Here is a 21,902-nt window from a genome sequence, read left to right as displayed (position 1 = left end):
ACAGGAGATGCCCAGGTTATACCAGATGTACATATATAATTATATACAGGAGATGCCCAGGTTATACCAGATGTACATATATAATTATATACAGGAGATGCCCAGGTGATACCAGCTGTACATATATAATTGTATACAGGAGATGCCCAGGTTATACCAGATGTACATATATAATTATATACAGGAGATGCCGAGGTTATGCCAGCTGTACATATATAATTATATACAGGAGATGCCCAGGTTATACCAGATGTACATATATAATTATATACAGGAGATGCCCAGGTTATACCAGTTGTACATATATAATTATATACAGGAGATACCCAGGTTATACCAGCTGTACATATATAATTATATACAGGAGATGCCCAGGTTATACCAGCTGTACATATATAATTACATACAGGAGATGCCCAGGTTATACCAGCTGTACGTATATAATTATATACAGGAGATGCCCAGGTTATACCAGCTGTACATATATAATTATATACAGGAGATGCCCAGGTTATACCAGCTGTACATATATAATTACATACAGGAGATGCCCAGGTTATACCAGCTGTACATATATAATTATATACAGGAGATGCCCAGGTTATACCGGCTGTACATATATAATTATATACAGGAGATGCCCAGGTATACCAGCTGTACATATATAATTGTATACAGGAGATGCCCAGGTTATACCAGATGTACATATATAATTATATACAGGAGATGCCGAGGTTATACCAGCTGTACATATATAATTACATACAGGAGATGCCCAGGTTATACCAGATGTACATATATAATTACATACAGGAGATGCCCAGGTTATACCGGCTGTACATATATAATTATATACAGGAGATGCCCAGGTTATACCAGCTGTACATATATAATTATATACAGGAGATGCCCAGGTTATACCAGCTGTACATATATAATTATATACAGGAGATGCCCAGGTTATACCAGCTGTACATATATAATTACATACAGGAGATGCCCAGGTTATACCAGATGTACATATATAATTATATACAGGAGATGCCGAGGTTATACCAGATGTACATATATAATTATATACAGGAGATGCCCAGGTGATACCAGCTGTACATATATAATTATATACAGGAGATGTCCAGGTTATACCAGCTGTACATATATAATTATATACAGGAGATGCTCGGGTTATACCAGCTGTACATATATAATTATATACAGGAGATGCCCAGGTTATACCAGCTGTACATATATAATTATATACAGGAGATGCCCAGGTTATACCAGATGTACATATATAATTATATACAGGAGATGCCGAGGTTATACCAGTTGTACATATATAATTATATACAGGAGATGCCCAGGTTATACCAGCTGTACATATATAATTATATACAGGAGATGCCCAGGTGATACCAGCTGTACATATATAATTATATACAGGAGATGCCCAGGTTATACCAGATGTACATATATAATTATATACAGGAGATGCCCAGGTTATACCAGATGTACATATATAATTATATACAGGAGATGCCCAGGTGATACCAGCTGTACATATATAATTGTATACAGGAGATGCCCAGGTTATACCAGATGTACATATATAATTATATACAGGAGATGCCCAGGTTATACCAGATGTACATATATAATTATATACAGGAGATGCCCAGGTGATACCAGCTGTACATATATAATTGTATACAGGAGATGCCCAGGTTATACCAGATGTACATATATAATTATATACAGGAGATGCCGAGGTTATGCCAGCTGTACATATATAATTATATACAGGAGATGCCCAGGTTATACCAGATGTACATATATAATTATATACAGGAGATGCCCAGGTTATACCAGTTGTACATATATAATTATATACAGGAGATACCCAGGTTATACCAGCTGTACATATATAATTATATACAGGAGATGCCCAGGTTATACCAGCTGTACATATATAATTACATACAGGAGATGCCCAGGTTATACCAGCTGTACGTATATAATTATATACAGGAGATGCCCAGGTTATACCAGCTGTACATATATAATTATATACAGGAGATGCCCAGGTTATACCAGCTGTACATATATAATTACATACAGGAGATGCCCAGGTTATACCAGCTGTACATATATAATTATATACAGGAGATGCCCAGGTTATACCGGCTGTACATATATAATTATATACAGGAGATGCCCAGGTATACCAGCTGTACATATATAATTGTATACAGGAGATGCCCAGGTTATACCAGATGTACATATATAATTATATACAGGAGATGCCGAGGTTATACCAGCTGTACATATATAATTACATACAGGAGATGCCCAGGTTATACCAGATGTACATATATAATTACATACAGGAGATGCCCAGGTTATACCGGCTGTACATATATAATTATATACAGGAGATGCCCAGGTTATACCAGCTGTACATATATAATTATATACAGGAGATGCCCAGGTTATACCAGCTGTACATATATAATTATATACAGGAGATGCCCAGGTTATACCAGCTGTACATATATAATTACATACAGGAGATGCCCAGGTTATACCAGCTGTACATATATAATTATACACAAGAGATGCCCAGGTTATACCAGCTGTACATATATAATTACATACAGGAGATGCCCAGGTGATCCCAGCTGTACATATATAATTATATACAGGAGATACCCAGGTTATACCAGCTGTACACATATAATTATATACAGGAGATGCCCAGGTTATACCAGCTGTACATATATAATTATATACAGGAGATACCCAGGTTATACCAGCTGTACACATATAATTATATACAGGAGATGTCCAGGTTATACCAGCTGTACATATATAATTACATACAGGAGATGCCCAGGTGATCCCAGCTGTACATATATAATTATATACAGGAGATGCTCAGGTTATACCAGCTGTACATATATAATTATATACAGGAGATGCCGAGGTTATACCAGCTGTACATATATAATTATATACAGGAGATGCCCAGGTTATACCAGCTGTACATATATAATTATATACAGGAGATGCCCAGGTTATACCAGCTGTACATATATAATTACATACAGGAGATGCCCAGGTGATCCCAGCGTGGTATCAGTATACACAGGGAGATGCTTGTGTTATACCATTTTGCTCTCCCCATGGTAATAAACCATCCCCATCCTTTCTAAGATTATATCTTAGCTTCGGCTTTATTATAAATACCTTCTCTGGGTTATTAGCTGCGTTCTCTCTAAAATTTGCTTAGTGAGAATTTTTTTTTGTAAATTAATATTTCTCGGTAGGGGTCTCTTTTACTTCCTATAAACCAATTATACTGCCCACATGATTGGCACTGCAGTTGTATGGCGGTATTGTGATGTGAGCAGATAAGACGCTGCAGCGTATATAAAGTGCTGCCCTCCAATAGTGGCATTATTTATTGGATTGTTCGTGATCTGCATTCATGGAGACCAATGGCAAGAATAAAAATAATGCCCCTTAATGGCTTTATGCCCTCATCAAAGACACTTGGAGACACATTGCCTCTGGACCCTTATGTGTTAAAGGAGTCTGTCCTATAGGCCGTGGAGTTGCCCCTTTTTTATCATATCTGGTAGAAGCCGTAAGTAATCGTTATGTGGTGTGAGCGCAGCAGCAAAGGGTTAAATTTCTTTCTCTTTGTGAAAGTGATTTTCTCTCTGATGTGAGGATACATTTAGACGCCCGGGGTGTAGGGTTCTCGGTATGACAGCAATGCCAGCCCTGTCATAATCCAGCTGCAGTTCTCTGCTCCAAGTTATTTAAAGATGGGCCCGGTGCCCATGACTGGTCGGCGTACGTTCCCTGTAGATGGTTTACATTATACTGAGCCGCTGACATTTCCTGTATTGGATTATTGCTGCTGAGAAACGTCACCCGACTGTTGATCCCTTATTATATCTGGAAAACGTCCCCCTTGCATATAATTATATATAATAGAGGGGAAAAGGGAGTAGATTATTTACAACACTGGGATTTCATACTGTGGAGGGAGCCTGAAAAATCTTCAGCAGGGCTTGACGCTGCCCCCATTGCGGTGCCTTCCATAATGTCTCTATGGTGCTGTCATCCATAGTAGTGCCATTTATATTGTCCCTAGAGTAGTGTCATTAATGCCATCCATAGTATTCCCACAGCGATGCCCACAGTGCTGCCATCAATAGTATCTCCATAGTGCTGCCACTCATAATGCCTCCATAGTAGTGTTCACTTTGGTGCCATTAACGCCATTCATAGTATCTTCACAGTGCTTCATCCATAGTAACTCCACAGTGCTGCCACCCAGATTGTCTCCATAGTAGTGACCATGTTGCTGTCATTCATATCCTCACAACTGCTATCCATAGCTCCCCCCACAGTGGTGCCCACGTTGTCACCATTCATTGTCACAGGGTGTGATGGAATAACTTGGGACTAGAACTTCTAAACTGGCCCTCAATCTAGGGGGACCCTGTGTCCCTGATCCAAGAGATACATCTACTGGTGACAATGTCTGGGCCTCCTTCCTTGCCCTGCTCCTGTACAGCCTTGATCTAATACCCTCTCTCCCTCACCACAGGGGAGAGTTGAGACAGGAGTGGTAGAACCCTCAGATAAGGACAAACAGGGGAAGCAAAAACTATCACACAGCACGCTCACAGAGCGGTATTGGACAACAAGTGGTAAAGAGGTAAAAGCAGGGATGAAACAATGAGACAACTCCACAATAACTCCACGCACAAAGTGATACAATCACTAGCAGGACTGGGATACAACAGCACACAGACCGGTGTAACTAAAGCTATAGTCGGCATGGGAAGACAGCCTCCTCCATCTTAAAAAGGCGGGGAGTGACTGTGATGGGTCTCCCACAACATGTGATCCAAGAAGTAACCAGCAGGCTAGCAGAAATTAACTCCTGCAAGCCCAAACACTGATGACAACAGCTGGTTGACGAACGAGCCTGTCTATGCAACTCAATAGCCCCATAGAAAGCTTAGTGTGGAGTGTAAGACTGCAGTTGCAGTGTGAACAGTGTCAGATGCCGCCATGACACTCGGTGAGTTCAGAGCAAAACACCTTGTGACATTCATATTGTACCCACACAGGTGTCTTTTTTTATATTTGCATCAGGATTTGATACAATTCATGTTCCCATAGAGGTGACCTCCATATTGTTTTCATCTGAATTTGCAGTAGGCCTTGATACTACCCAATAGTAACCTCATCAATAATTTACCCACAGCCGTTCCATCCAAATTTCCAGCAATGGCTTGACACTGCCACTGTAGTCCCCACCCATACAGTCTCCATAGTGGTGCCATACATAATGTGCCCCCAGAAGTGCCATCCATGGTATCTCTATAGAGCTGTCTTCTGATATGTCTACATAGTGTAAAGGTGGCATATATTGTGCCCCCACAGCGGTGCCAGTCATATTGCCCCCTGTAGGAAGTTACTGTTCCCAGAGTCTCAGAAGGGTAGGACTTGGCCTTTGTAGACAGAGCTGCAGGTTCTTTCAAGACAAATCTGAAAACGTTTTGGAGATATTTAATCAATTTTGACCTTTTCTGGATATTTGAAGCCTGTACATGAGCGTGACCCTCAACCCCATGGCTGTATGGCTCCGATATCTCTGTGCTTCCCTGGAGCAGCTGCGTCCTCCCCAGTATATCACCAGTAATGGTACCAGTAATGCTGCACATGGTGCAGCGCTGATTGCTCGTCTCGCACGTCTCCCACACAAGATGTTCCCTGTTAATCCTCATCTTATCAGACGCGTTTCCTTCCAGTATTTACCATAGCGTTACTCTTGTGATTTCAATCTCCCGGAGCTGACGATATGAAATTTATTTTTTGGGGACTTTGTCATATTTTACAGCTGAGAATCGCTGCCTTGGATTGTGCAGTCCTTGAAATCTGTCTTATCGCAGACTTGCTAGAAAAAAAAGACAGAAACAGTAAGAAATAATCATCAGATAGAGACACTGGAGGTTGCCGCCATGTAAAATATGGTCCTCAGACAGTGAGCAGATGGCGGGATCCGGCCTTGGAGTGCGTCTAGTGAAGATTTCTGGAATATATAATATGCCATAAATACCCTTTTAATGCTAAGATTTACCCCCAAAACCTGGGGTCTCCCGCCTGTGTTGTTATGTTGTGCAACTACAACTCCCAGCATAGACAGACGAGGGCTGGAGATCACTATCGTACGCCAACATAATTTTTCCTACTTGTCATTATAGCAAGTTAATAAAATAATACCGCATGGTGTGTGAAAACCTGGGCTATCCTACTGTAAATGGATCAAAGCTTTCACATCAAATGTAAATCAACGACCCAAAAATGAGGGCGATATCTGGTCCCTTATGATGCTGTTCCCAATAGATGAATGTCGCCCAAACCCAAATGTGTGCAGAGGTGTCCCAACTGCTTCCCAGTAGCAGACGTCTGGGAGACAGGATCGGACATGTTGGATTGCAATATGTCTGATCCTTTGATGCTGCCAGACGTATCTTATTCCCAGCTACCATATGCAGAGTGTTCACTGTTGGTAAAAGGTCAGCCCTTGACTGAAACGTCCTATGGTATGGGCCATTAAAGAAGATTTTATTTGAAAGAGAAGTGGAGTGCTGTCTTCTGATTTTTTGGAAATATATACAGTACAGACCAAAAGTTTGGACACACCTTCTCATCTCTAGAACAACTGTTAAGAGGAGACTTTGTGCAGCAGCCTTCATGGTAAAATAGCTGCTAGGAAACCACCGCTAAGGACAGGCAACAAGCAGAAAAGACTTGTTTGGGCTAAAGAACACAAGGAATGGACATTAGACCAGTGAAATCTGTGCTTTGGTCTGATGAGTCCAAATTTGAGATCTTAGGATCCAACCACCGTGTCTTTGTAGAAAAGGTGAACGGATGGACTCTACATGGCTGGTTCCCACCGTGAAGCATGGAGGAGGAGGTGTTATGGTGTGGAGGGGCTTTGCTGGTGACACTGTTGGGGATTTATTCAAAATTGAAGGCATACAGAACCAGCATGGCTACCACAGCATCTTGCAGTGGCGTGCTATTCCATCCGGTTTGCGTTTAGTTGGACCATCATTTATTTTTCAACAGGACAATGACCCCAAAGACACCTCCAGGCTGTGTAAGGGCTATTTGACTAAGAAGGAGAGTGATGGGGTGCTACGCCAGATGACCTGGCCTCTACAGTCACCAGACCTGAACCCAATCGAGATGGTTTGGGGTGAGCTGGACCGCAGAGTGAAGGCAAAAGGGCCAACAAGTGCTAAGCATCTCTGGGAACTCCTTCAAGACTGTTGGAAGACCATTTCCGGTGACTACTGCTTTGCACACTCTTGGCATTCTCTTGATGAGCTTCAAGAGGTAATCAAAGCAAAAGGCGGCTACTTTGAAGAACCTAGAATATAAGACATATTTTCAGTTGTTTCACACTTTTTTAAGTATTTCATTCCACATGTTTTAATTCATAGTTTTGATGCCTTCAATGTGAAATGAAATCATGAAAGTAAAGAAAACTCTTTGAATGAGGTGTGTCCAAACATTTGGTCTGTACTGTATATTCATTCATTCATATTAAATATCTTGGTGTGGGGTGATTATTAAGCGTCATAATACTAAGGACTGTTTTTTGTTCGCCTCCTCGTTATGACAATTTTTTAGAAATAAACAACTGTTAACACCAAACTAACAAAAAAAAAAAGTTAAAGAAAATGTAAACGCTGAAGATGTCAACTTCAGGGTGAAACTCAAAATTGAACCTTAGCGAGCGTAACCAACAATTTAACATATCATTTTCCAGTAGCGAAGCCGCTGGTGTTTTGCCAGTAATCCATAAACGTGTAATTTTTTTATTACCTGGTGTAAATGCCGCTGATCTCCTGAATTCGATGTTGTTTATCTTTTGTTCCTGCTCAATTCCGTTCCTGAGATACGGCCTCATCTTCTTTATATATAAAATTAGTTATGTTAGTCACGTGGGTGTGGTCCTCGAGAACAGCCACAGAAAAGTTGAAGACCACACCCACTTGATAACAAGACTAGATTTAGATACAGGGATGAGGGGGCCAAATCTCGGGGATGGAGAGGAGCAAGAACGAAAGAAAAACATCGCTGGATTCAGGAGAACAGCGGCATTTATGACTGGCTATTGGGGTCTGGGGGTTTACTCATTACCAGGGCTGGTGTAGGGTGTTGGATGTCACAGCGGCCAGGCCCGGCTCCGTGACCCCCGCGGTGTCAATAAAGATGGACGAAGGGAATATTTACAGGGGAGACGAGTTTGTATTCGTGATGCCACCTGTGGTTTGCGGCTAATATGGGAGCTGCCGCTGCGGGAGATATACTTTGGGGCAGATGATAGCGTAGCTCGGATGGTACAGCTCTCCACAGGCAGAGCACAGGCCAAGGGGACGATGAGAGTGGTAGTCTCCTATGGCGGTGAGGGCGACAACGCCAGCAGTGATGGGATGACATAGGGATTGCAGTCAAAGTTCTTTACTCACTGTGATGCCACCACCTTTGGAGTGAGGAGCTCCGTTGTTATGGGCTCTAGCCGATCCCGGATAGTTCGGAGGTCAAGGCCGGGGTTCTTTCTGTGTGTCCTTTCCATTGGTAATCCCTCCACCCCCCACATGGTTAGTGGAACGGGCCACAAACGCTTGCTGTCCTCCCCGTGAGCCCTGAGATCCCCCTTCTCCCAAGAACCCGGGGCAAGCCTCTCCAACTCCCAGCCACGGGTCCCTCGTCCTTTTGTGTCCTCTCTCCCTTGTCTGCTGTTGCCTGTCCAAAGGTCAAGGCAGTAGCACGAACTCTCGATGTGTAATGTTGCTCCTCACTTCCCCTGACGGTGGCCCGCCTCCCGGGTTGCTGAACTAGTGGGCAGGAGGTCCCATACCTCCTGATGGCCACCCCCAGCACCTACCCTAGCCCAGTCCCAGTGGGAGGGCAGCCGTGTGTTGTATGAATTGGGGTGTGCACCAGTGAATGACCTCCTCCATACTCGGGATGAATACAACACCTCGGCTGAGGTGCAGTACCCTGTGGTGCCTGAAGCCTCAGGGGCGCCACATTTATGCCAGGCGAAAAAATTAAGATATTTATGGGAAGTGACAGGTCATCTTCAAGGAGGCCTCTACCGCAGGAGGCTGATTTAACGATCTGCCCAGATCAGAAGTGATAATTAAATGTTATTTGTAGGAAGTGCAATATTGTATGGATTCTGTGTGTAAGATGTCTCTCTTTTTACAGATGATGGACCCTATTCCAAAGGAAACAAAGACCTGTCAGGGAATGATGTGGCGTTGGTCTCCAGACGGCAAAGTATTCCAGGTAAATCCCTAGATAAATCATTGATACAGCCTAGGGAATCCAGCCGTTTCAATCAGGTAACAACCCCCTTTCATTGATTACATCCATGGGGAAACCACACAATATACCAAGGATGTACGAGAAGGTTCTAATTATTTGGGTATCTCCACTGTCCTGACCCCAATGGTTAATGGAGAAGCTTTTGTTACTGGGTGACATCCTCTCCCTATTTTCAATAGGGCCAAGGGTCATGTTCAGGGATAAAACGGCACAAGAAGAGGAGGGCCAATTGCCTTTTAAAAATGTGAGATTCTAAAGGGGAACTCCAGCAAAAATTGTATGTTCCTATTGTTTGCATGCTGTCTGGCTCCCTCACTTGTAGCAGAGCCCTTGCCCCCCCTTGCTAACCGTTGCAGTTTTCGGCACACATTCGGCCGCAGAGGCTTTGGCCAGTTTTTGCCGTGTGTTTTCTTAACTCCCCTGGCGAATAATCCCGACTCCACACGAGTCGCCTTGGAGCAGCAGGGCCCCTGAAACTACAATTTAAATTTTTGTCAGGACAGAAATTAAACCACAGCGAGGAAGCATTAATATCCCCGCAAGGTGCCATCTGCAGTCATATTAAGACGTGTGCGCGGGGCGGGCGAGGAGCCGGCATGGGCAGCCGATAATTCCAGCAGCAGCAGGTGAGATTGATAGGACGAGGACTCCAGCCGAGCAGTCAGTCATCCAGGAGCGATCAGATCAGCACCGAGTGCCAGCTTAACCCCTCCTGTGCCCTTTCCCTGCCATTTCTAAGTGCTAATTCAATTCCTAGTCCTGCTTCCAGCACATTTCATGTCTTTTTGCTTTTTTTTTATGGGTCAATGAATATTTATATCACTTAAAGCAAAAAAAAAAGAAAAAAAAGTCGGTGAAATGCTCTTAGGGAAAGAACACAAACCACCCGTGGGGCGCCAACATTTCCGAAATCGACTTGCTTTACATATTCAACAGTTTGTTATATCTACTACTGGAAAAGCTGGGTAGTGACGCTAATGGCCATTGCTAAGGTGTACCCAGCTTTCTAAGATTACAGCAAGATGAGACTTGGAAATGTAGCCCTACATGATTTTCAGTAGTTTGGAAAGTTGGTCGTCAGCTTCTACGAGGTCCACAATGGCAGCCATATTGGTTGTCACCCCTCTTTTTAACTCTCATCCGGCTGTATAACTAGCCCTGTTGTCAGCCAGTACTTGAGGCCATATCGGTTGTCGACCAGCTCTCCCAACAGTGTAGAAGAATTGTTAGACAGTGGCTTTGTTGGCTATAGACCTACTGGTCCCAGTGGTGACTGGATGATCCATCGTCCAGCTCCAACTCCTGGTGGCCATTGCACGATGCAGAATGTCAGACCCATGGGACTACTGCATAAAATATGGTGCACCCAGGACTGTGAGATCAGTCTGGCATTTCTGAGGGTCACTGTGCCAGTCTTAGTATATCCCTCCCGATTTGTAGGATGGAATTTTTCATCATCCTTTGTGTTGCTTTGTTCCTCAGAGGAGTTCCGGGGAGTGACCATTGTGGAGCTCATCAAGAAAGAAGGCAGCACATTGGGACTCACCATCTCGGGCGGCACGGATAAGGATGGCAAACCCAGAGTGTCCAACCTGAGGCCGGGAGGCCTGGCGGCCAGGTGAGCTCTGCGTGATGGTGGCTCCTACAGATGAGGTTTCTGGGTTGCATTCTGTTTCATAACCATTATATTATATTTATATCTACAGAAGTGACCAGCTGAATATCGGGGATTATATAAAGTCTGTGAACGGCATTAATCTGACAAAACTGCGCCACGAAGAGATCATCAGCCTCCTGAAGAACGTGGGGGAGAGAGTGGTGCTGGAGGTGGAATACGAGCTGCCCGTGGTCTGTAAGTGAGCGCTCATATCTAGGGGTCATAGATCCCCGAGGAACGCACAGGTCAAAGGACACAAAGATGACTTCTAATATTCTTAAAGGGGTTGGAATGAGAGCCCGAGTTATCCCACTGGGACCTCCACACTGATCCCAAAAGCAAAGCGTCATCTGAATGGAGTGGAGGTCGGGCATGGAGGCCCCATAGGCAGTGGATGGAGCAGAGGAGCACATGCTCGACCTACACTCCAGCGCTCCATTTAGGCAGAGCTCTGTAGTGGGGGGGCCACCATTCAAAGCCCCCCCAGTATCAGTAAAATATGTCCTATTTTAAGGACTCGGGATAATTCGAAACCTTGATGTAACCCCATTAAATGCGTAATATCATCATGTAAGAGCCACATTGTTCCACAGGGGACCCCGAATAATTAGTTATAGGTGGGAGAAACTGTCGGGCACTTCATGTAGTGTCAGATGACAAACTGGGATTTCCTCCTTACAAGATTCTCTGTGAATTTTATCTTATTTTTCCAGCTCCAGATAACAATGCTGCCATCATTCCAAAGACGCTGGAGATCAGCCTGTGCAAAGAAGGGAACAGTTTTGGGTTTGTTATGCGAGGTGGGTGCAGCGACGTTCAAATAAAACACCCCGAAAATTCCCTCCATCTTTCTCACAGCTCATTCTGGTTCTGGAAAGCTGCACCCCCACTTCTGGAAAGCCTGCACCCCCACTTCTGCATAACACAAACCTTGGAAAGAAACTCTGTAAAGGTCGCCATGTTTAATTCATGCATTTCCTACAACCATCTACACACTGACCTTTAATAATAAACTGTAGCCAGACCATATCAAGCCTTGAAAATAACTGAGTCTGTGTGAACACAGGCGACCACGTGGGGCCGCTTTGGTCGATCGCCCCGGCAAAGCATAGATGCCGCTTGCGGTATTTTTCCATTTATGCTCCATTGAGCTTTCACCCCATGTTATCCTCAGTTGTGGACGGCGCTTGTAATTCCCAGAGGGAACGGAGATCCATGTATAAAGCCGTACTGTAGCTCTGCAGCACAGAAGCCTGTAGAGGGGGGCCCCACTGGCGGCAGCATGTGTCCCTCTAACAATAGAGTCTAGCTAATAGGTGTGTGTATATACAGGGCCTTGTGAAAGTATTCGGCTCCTTTGAATTTTTCAACCTTTTCCCATATTTCAGGCTTCAAACATAAAGATAAAAATCTTAATGTTCTGGTGAAGAATCAACAACAAGTGGGACACAATTGTGAAGTTGAACAATATTTATTGCTTATTTTAAACTTTTGTAAAAAATAAATAACTGAAAATTGGGGCGTGCAATATTATTCATCCCCTTTAAGTTAATACTTTGTAGCGCCTCCTTTTGCTGAGATTACAGCTGCAGTCTCTTGGGGTATGTGTCTATCAGTTTTGCACATCGAGAGACTGAAATTCTTGCCCATTCTTCCTTTGTAAACAGCTGGAGCTGAGTGAGGTTGGATGGAGAGCGTTTCTGAACAACAGTTTTCAGCTCTTTCCACAGATTCTCGATTGGGTTCAGGTCTGGACTGTGACTTGCCCATTCTAACACCTGGATACGTTTATTTGTGAACCATTCCATTGTAGATTTTGCTTTGTTTGGATCATTCTCTTGTTCGAAGACAAATCTCCGTCCCAGTCTCAGGTCTTTTGCAGACTCCCACAGGTTTTCTTCAAGAATGGTCCTGTATTTGGCTCCATCCATCTTCCCATCAATTTTAACCATCTTCCCTGTCCCTGCTGAAGAAAAGCAGGCCCAAACCATGATGCTGCCACCACCATGTTTGACATTGGGGTTGGTGTGTTCAGGGTGATGAGCTGTGTTGCTTTTACGCCAAACATATCGTTTGGTATTGTGCTCAAAAAGTTCGATTTTGGTTTCATCTGACCAGAGCATCTTCTTCCACATGTTTGGTGTCTCCCAGGTGGCTTGTGGCAAACTTTAAACAACACTTTTTATGGATATCTTTGAGAAATGGCTTTCTTCTTGCCACTCCTCCATAAAGGCCATATTTGTGCAGTGTACGACTTATTGTTGTCCTATGGACAGACTCTCCCACCTCAGCTGTAGATCTCTGCAGTTCATCCAGAGTGATCATGGGCCTATTGGCTGCATGTCTGATCAGTCTTCTCCTTGTTTGAGATGAAAGTTTGGATGGACGGCTGGGTCTTGGTAGATTTGCAGTGGTATGATGCTCCTTCCATTTCAATATGATCGCTTGCACAGTGCTCCTTGGGATGTTTAAAGTTGTGGAAATCTCTTTGTAACCAAATCCATCTTTAAACTTCTCCACAACAGTATCACGGACCTGCCTGTTGTGTTCCTTGGTCTTCATGATGCTATCTGTGCTTTAAACAGAACACTGAGACTATTACAGAGCAGGGGCATTTATACGGAGACTTGATTACACACAGGGTGATTATATTTATCATCATCAGTGATTTAGGACAACATTGGATCTTTCAGAGATCCTCAATGAACTTCTGGAGTGAGTTTGTTGCACTGAAAGTAAAGGGGATGAATAATATTGCACGCCCCAATTTTCAGTTATTTATTTTTTTTATAAAAGTTTAAAATCAGCAATAAATTTCATGAACTTCACAATTGTGTCCCACTTGTTGCTGATTCTTCACCATAACATTATAATTTTTAGCTTTGTTTGAAGCCTGAAATGTGGGAAAAGGTTGAAAAATTCAAGGGGGCCGAATACTTCCACAAGGCACTGTAACTTCCTTAACTGTTAGGGGCTGTCGTACCCAAGACGCCTCTAGGCACTGCAGCAAGGATGCATTGCTCCCATAGGCTCCTTCACACGTCAGTGATTCCGGTACGTATGACGCCGTTTTCATACGTACTGGAATCGCAGACTCATTAAAATCAATAGGTCTGCACACATCAGTGTTTTCACGAGGACCATGTGTCTGTATGGAGCACACGCGTGTCTGTGTGTTCCGCACGGAAACAAGTCCATTTTTCTCAGGCAGCACTGATGTCACACGGACCACACAGTGGTGTGATCCGTATAACACATACTGGAGAAAACAAGTATCTTTGAAATAAAGTTATTTTCTATACTCGCCCTTCTCCAGCGCTGCTTTCGGGTTTGTCGACTATGCTCATGAATATTCACTGCACAGTGGACCCAGAAACAGCAGCAGCGCTGGAGACAGCAGCGGCCGGACAGCAGCGCCAAGGACAGGCGAGTAAAACGACATTCCAGATGTCGTGTGCTATCACACGGAGAACACGTGTGCCAAAATCATGACACACAGAGGGCCATACGTACCTTCAACACGTGTGTGTTTTCCACGGACGTGTGAAAGAGGCCTGATCATTTTTCATACGTTCGGTATTAAACAATGCGCCATTGTGCCTCTTATATGGCCTATGACTTTAGGGGGCACTGCCATTACCATATTATGTATTTAGAGACTATTATCATTGGCTAGGTCTGCATTGATAGTTGGGGGGTACAATGCACCTTACAAATAATGGGTTCCTGTACTTTGCCTTGCAGGAGGGGCACAGGACGACTGGCACAAATCCAGGCCTCTGGTGATAACCTACGTGAGACCGGGCGGACCGGCAGACAGGTATAGTAGCCGTGCCAGTATGTGCCAGCGCCCGGCACACACTGGGTTACATGCAGCGAGGACGACAGCAGGATCCGCAGTCTGGCACTTTGATAAATCCGTCCCCCGTATTACTTACAACAGGCAGGGAGCGGGAGGCATATTGCAAATGACTGCTAATGTGGCTTTAATTCCGCAGCAGACAGTTTAGGACGGCGGATGAGCGACTCCACTAATTCCACCGTTAAATAAAAGTCCTGTCTCTTAGGAAAGATTTACATACGGCAGAAGCCACGAGCTGGAAGTGGCTGACGTCTAACACACAACGCGGATCAGCCGCATTCCGTAATCTCTACACTCGGCAAGTCCAATAATCCGCAACCGTCCGATAGTCCACAACCATCCGATAATTTGTAGAGGGGTTAACAATTGATAATAGTATATTTTTGGTTGGCCTTGCACGGGTGGGATAAGGATGGCCTGTACAGATAATATCACTAGCAACAAGGACTGCTGGGAGATTTCAGCTCTGCATGATGAAACCATGGATCAGGACGGTCAGTGATTAAGAAATATGGGGTATTATTCTGACTTCTCTGTGCAGTTCTACTCTATATTTCTCTCTCCACTGACACTATCTGCCCAAAGGACAAGTAATCATTGCCACTAATGCTGCCGGCCGGTAAATGCAGCTAATTTTCTAGTTAGAGAGAAAGGAAATGGGAACATTCATTGATTAATTGGAGGAGTGAGCACGATGGTGACCCTGATTATAGGAACGAAGGCTGGTGTCAGCACCGCGCTGGAGGCAGGGACTTTCCTTCATTACCCATCTGGGATTAACTCTATTACTCCCTATAACTCAGACTCAGTACAGGATAAGCAATGTAATGTATGTACACAGTGACTGCACCAGCAGAATAGTGAGTGCAGCTCTGGAGTATAATACAGGATGTAACTCAGGATCAGTACAGGATAAGTAATGTAATGTATGTACACAGTGACTGCACCAGCAGAATAGTGAGTGCAGCTCTGGAGTATAATACAGGATGTAACTCAGGATCAGTACAGGATAAGTAATGTAATGTATGTGCACAGTGACTGCACCAGCAGAATAGTGAGTGCAGCTCTGGAGTATAATACAGGATGTAACTCAGGATCAGTACAGGATAAGTAATGTAATGTCTGTACACAGTGATTGCACCAGCAGAATAGTGAGTGCAGCTCTGGAGTAAAATACAGAATGTAACTCCGGATCAGTACAGGATAAGTAATGTAATGTATGTACACAGTGACTGCACCAGCAGAATAGTGAGTGCAGCTCTGGAGTATAATACAGAATGTAACTCAGGATCAGTACAGGATAAGTAATGTAATGTATGTACACAGCGACTGCACCAGCAGAATAGTGAGTGCAGCTCTGGAGTATGATACAGGATGTAACTCAGGATCAGTACAGGATAGGTAATGTAATGTATGTACATAGTGACTGCACCAGCAGAATAGTGAGTGCAGCTCTGGAGTATAATACAGCAGGTAACTCAGGATCAGTACAGGATAAGTAATGTAATGTATGTACACAGCGACTGCACCAGCAGAATAGTGAGTGCAGCTCTGGAGTATGATACAGGATGTAACTCAGGATCAGTACAGGATAGGTAATGTAATGTATGTACATAGTGACTGCACCAGCAGAATAATGAGTGCTGCTCTGGGGTATAATAAAGGATATAAATGAGGATCAGTTCATTATATTTCGTATGCTGTAAACATTTCTATGGGAGGATTAAAGAAGTGCAGCAAAATACATAATTTATTTCAATAAAAACTTAAATTAAATATTGCAGAATTTTCAATAACTAGATACGAGAGACATTATTGTGTTTTGAGGAATGACCTGTTGGAATTGCTCATGTTGGTGGTTTACAGTCTATGACTGGGACTGTTGTGCTGCAGTTGGGGATCGCTCCACCTTTCCCTTCATTTTATATGAGATCGCTGTTGTAATTCCGGCTTCTTCCCTGTTCTCCTGACATCACCCCCATATATGACCTTGACTGACGTTTTATTCTTCATGCCGTCTCCCCCCTCTCTGTGTTTCCCCTTCATCAGAATGGTTTTGACATAATAACCTTGTAGACCCGGCCGCCCGCGTCCCTGCAGTGTCCTCCTTACTTAGTCTCTTGATTCTAAGCATTAAATCAATGAGCAAAATTTCCATTAAGATATGCAGGTGCCCCGGCAGTGACAGACCTAAGCAGATTGTTCTGATCAAAGTGAGACGCTGTCGGATATCGGGGATGATTTAGAGAATTTGTCATTTTAATTCGCTCAGTTAGGTGCATGGAAAATTCATCCAGAACGATAACAGTGAGAAATGCACGGAGGACACCTGGAGGGGGTGCAAGGGTTAATCTTTACTCTGATGTCAATTCAGCTTTTTAAAGATACTGCTGCTGCCCTTACCGAAAAGAATAGTGAGAGATGAATGGGTTAAAGGCCCATATCAGCAGCTATATCATCACCAATACTAACATACTGCTATTTACTATGGAAAAGGCCTGCAATAATACTGCCCCTATGTACAAGAATATAAGTATTATAATATTGCCCCTATTTACAGGAACATTACTATAATACTGCCCAATACTGCCCGTAAGTACAAGACTATAACCACATTAATACTGCCCCTATGTACAAGACTATAACCACTATAATACTGCCCCTATGTACAAGACTATAACCACTATAATACTGCCCTATGTACAAGACTATAACTACTATAATAATGCCCTATGTACAAGACTATAACTACTATAATACTGCCTCTATGTACAGAAATATAACTACTATAATACTGCTCCTATGTACAAGAATAGAACTACTATAATACTGCCCCTATGTACAAGAATAGAACTACTATAATACTACTCCTGTATACAAGAATATAACTGCTATAATACTGCCCCTATGTACAAGAATATAACTACTATAATACTGCCCCTATGTACAAGAATATAACTATAATACTGCCCCTATGTACAAGGATATAGCTACTATAATAGTGCCCCTATGTACAAGATTATAACTACTATAATACTGCCTCCTATGTACAAGAATATAACTACTATAATACTGCCCCTATGTTCAAGAATATAACTACTATAATACTGCCCCTATGTACAAGAATATAACTACTATAATACTGCCCCTATGTACAAGAATATAACTACTATAATACTTTAAAGAATTTTTCTTCTTCTGATTTGACCACTTATCGTGTCACGTTTTCTTTTTCAGGGAAGGAACTTTGAAAGTTGGGGACAGGATTTTGTGTGTGGACGGCATCGCTCTACACAACGTTCCTCTCTGTGACGCTCTGAACATTCTCCGGCAGTGCAGCCAGGAGGCAGTCTTCCAGATCGAATATGATGTTGCTCTTATGGGTGAGGTGGGGTTTCCTGGGATAGAAATGCAGTATGCTATACAATATTAAACTGTACGGAAGAGAAACCTATACAAGACTTTATTACAAAGAAATATTACAAATTATTCTATAAATACATTTCCTTGATTTCATCAAACATCTTCATTGTCTGTTGAAGCAGTTATTTTCATACACAGCCCCAAACAAACAACTTCAGTTGCCTACTTTTGTCCCTTTGTACAACTTCCTGAAGACAGTGTTTTTGTTGTTTTTTGTTGTTTTTTTTTAAGATCAATGGGATCTGTACAGATTTGTAAACAAGGAGCTCCCCCTAGTGGTGACTGCAGACAGAATATTATCATGTATCTCTGTATACAGGAAGATTCCCTTAGTGGTGGCTGCAGACAGAATCTTATCATGTATCTCTGTATACAGGGAGCTCTCCCTAGTGGTGGCTGCAGACAGAGTCTTATCGTGTATCTCTGTATACAGGGAGCTCCCCCTAGTGGTGGCTGCAGACAGAGTCTTATCGTGTATCTCTGTATACAGGGAGCTCCCCCTAGTGGTGGCTGCAGACAGAGTCTTATCGTGTATCTCTGTATACAGGGAGCTCCCCCTAGTGGTGGCTGCAGATAGATTCTTATCATGTATCTCTGTATGCAGGGAGCTCCCCCTAGTGGTGGCTGCAGATAGATTCTTATCATGTATCTCTGTATGCAGGGAGCTCCCCCTAGTGGTGGCTGCAGACAGAATCTTATCATGTATCTCTGTATACAGGGAGCTCCCCCTAGTAGTGGGTGCAGACAGAATTTTATTCTCTGTATACAGGGAGCTCCCCCTAGTGGTGGCTGCAGACAGCATCTTATCATGTATCTCTGTATACAGGGAGCTCCCCCTAGTGGTGGCTGCAGACAGCATCTTATCATGTATCTCTGTATACAGGGAGCCCCGTCTAGTGGTGGCTGCAGGGATATAGGATGTTATAATGTAACTTGATCTCTATACAGCAGATTTTGGCCACTGATAATTGCACTCTAGGATTATATGCGATTGCCGTTGTCTTTGTTGGCAGTGATTTCAGTCGTAGCTGGTGACTATATATACAGCAGTGTAGGGGGGGGGAGGAAACTGCTTCTTTTTCTATAGTGTTTGTGCCAGTCCTGGCAAGTTGTTCTCCTCACTCCACATGGGACTGAAAAGCAGATCACTGATGCGTCTCGCTAGGAGTCATTTAACAAGTTGGAACCCTCCAGGGCGCAGTCACCCCACTTATCATCTGATGCAGGAAATTAATTGATTGGAGCAGTTCCAGCATCTTCTCTGTGGACTTCAGTAAAGAACGAGTAACTCGTGGAGGACTGAACTCATGTAATTCTGGCTTATATTCTAGGACATAGCCTAGTGTATATATATTAAATAAGTCTGTATCGATCTTTAAAAAAACAAACATAAGCAGCATCTCCTAACAGAATGAAACAAGTGTGACCAGCTGCACAAACCAAAGAGCACAGCATGACTGCATCAGATGTGGATTACATTACTCCTATATAGAATACTAGCTGTAGTACCCGGGCGTTGCCCAGGATAGTAACTGACTCTTTGTCTCTCCCAGTTCTCTTTCCCCCCTCTCTGTCTCTTTCCCCCCTCTCTGTCTCTTTCCCCCCTCTCTGTCTCTTTCCCCCCTCTCTGTCTCTTTTCCCCCCCTCTGTCTCTTTTCCCCCCTCTCTGTCTCTTTTCCCCCCTCTCTGTCTCTTTTCCTCCCTCTCTGTCTCTTTTCCCCCCCTCTCTGTCTCTTTTCCTCCCTCTCTGTCTCTTTTCCTCCCTCTCTGTCTCTTTTCCTCCCTCTCTGTCTCTTTTCCCCTCCGTCTGTCTCTTTTCCCCTCCGTCTGTCTCTTTTCCCCTCCGTCTGTCTCTTTTCGCCTCCGTCTGTCTCTGTCCCCCGTCTGTCTCTGTCCCCCGTCTGTCTCTGTCCCCCGTCTGTCTCTGTCCCCCGTCTGTCTCTGTCCCCGTCTGTCTCTTTCCCCCCGTCTGTCTCTTTCCCTCCGTCTGTCTCTTTCCCCCCGTCTGTCTCTTTCCCCCCGTCTGTCTCTTTCCCCCTGGCTGTCTTTCCCCGTCTGTCTGTCTCTTTCACTATCTGTCTGTCTCTATTTCTGTCTCCCTCTCTTTCTGTCTCTCTCTAATCTGTCTCTCCACCGACATCATATTACTTCACATATAAGCTTCTTATACTATGAATGTCTTTTGTTCCTATAGCAACCAATCACAGCTGCTATTAAAACCAGTAGTTCCAGGCTCCATTTACTTTAATGTAGGCATGTTTTTTGAGAATGTAACTGTAAAGCGCGGGGTTAAATTTTCCTGTTAAAACATAGTCTACGATGTTCCCTGGGTCACCTGAGGCGTTTGTGCAAAATTTCGTGATTGAAAATGCGACGGTGCAGATTCCTTTAGCGGATGGACACACTCTCACACACACACACACACACACACACACACACACACACATACACACACACACGAACACACACACACGAACACACACACACGAACACACACACACACGAACACACACACACGAACACACACACACACACACACGAACACACACACACGAACACACACACACACGAACACACACACACGAACACACACACACACACACACACGAACACACACACACGAACACACACACACACGAACACACACACACGAACACACACACACACACACACACACACACACATACACACTGAGCTTTATATATTAGTTTGAAAATGAAGTTACTTGGTGCAGAAATTGGCCAATTTATGAGAGCCCACTACTAGCCATGATAATGTCCATATTTTGCGGAGCTCCTCTTATTGGCCTAAGGCTATTTTCAATTAGTTCTTTCTCCTACCTGCCCGTTGTTTCTGTAGCTTTTACCCTGGGAGAGGCATGTCTGATAAATATTAGATCAGATTCTAATCAAAGAAAGCTCGCCTTGTTGTGACTGTTGGGCTCACATGAATTGGCCAATTTGTGCACCAAGTACTTTCATTATTTAAGTGTATTCTATATACCATAAATCACACAGTGTTTCTATACATATTGGCTTATACAGAGGTGGCTGTATTTTTTTTAATTTCAATCTATTACTCTAATCTATTTCTATCTATATCTCACCAGACACTGTGACTAACGCATCAGGACCCCTGTTAGTGGAAATAGCCAAAACTCCAGGATCCACACTGGGAATATCTCTTAGCACCGGCACTCACCGGAACAAGCAAGTCATAATTATTGACAAAGTCAAGCCTGCCAGTGTAGTTGACCGGTAAGTATTCAAGGGAAAGTCCTTTACGTTATTTATCGTGTACCGATCCTGAGTTAAATCATTTATTGTACTCCAGAGCTGCACTCACTATTTTGCTGGTGCAGTCACTGTGTACATACATTACATTACTTATCCTGTACTAATCCTAAGGTATTATACTTCAGAGCTGCACTCACTATTCTGCTGGTGTAGTCACTGTGTACATACATTACATTACTGATCCTGAGTTACATTCTGTATTATACTCCAGAGCTGCACTCACTATTCT

The 21,902-nt window shown here is 43.5% G+C and overlaps 1 protein-coding gene across 7 annotated transcripts in view; it reads left to right on the top strand.

The window, feature by feature from the left end:
• The window catches only part of GRIP2 (glutamate receptor interacting protein 2), a 412,653-nt gene that overhangs the window by 356,742 nt on the left and 34,009 nt on the right, over positions 1-21,902 (top strand). For all 7 annotated transcript variants that reach the window (XM_075321558.1, XM_075321559.1, XM_075321557.1 and 4 more), the window contains exons 2-8: positions 9,316-9,396; positions 10,918-11,053; positions 11,142-11,287; positions 11,806-11,892; positions 14,837-14,912; positions 18,192-18,337; positions 21,487-21,634. In XM_075321558.1, coding sequence (XP_075177673.1) covers positions 9,316-9,396; positions 10,918-11,053; positions 11,142-11,287; positions 11,806-11,892; positions 14,837-14,912; positions 18,192-18,337; positions 21,487-21,634 — 820 coding nt within the window. The remainder of the gene's footprint in view (positions 1-9,315; positions 9,397-10,917; positions 11,054-11,141; positions 11,288-11,805; positions 11,893-14,836; positions 14,913-18,191; positions 18,338-21,486; positions 21,635-21,902) is intronic.

The sequence above is a fragment of the Anomaloglossus baeobatrachus genome, chromosome 8 (assembly GCF_048569485.1).
Source record: "Anomaloglossus baeobatrachus isolate aAnoBae1 chromosome 8, aAnoBae1.hap1, whole genome shotgun sequence".
NCBI lineage: Eukaryota > Metazoa > Chordata > Amphibia > Anura > Aromobatidae > Anomaloglossus > Anomaloglossus baeobatrachus.
Note: the sequence above shows the minus strand (reverse complement) of the source record. Positions and strands in the feature narration are given on the sequence as shown.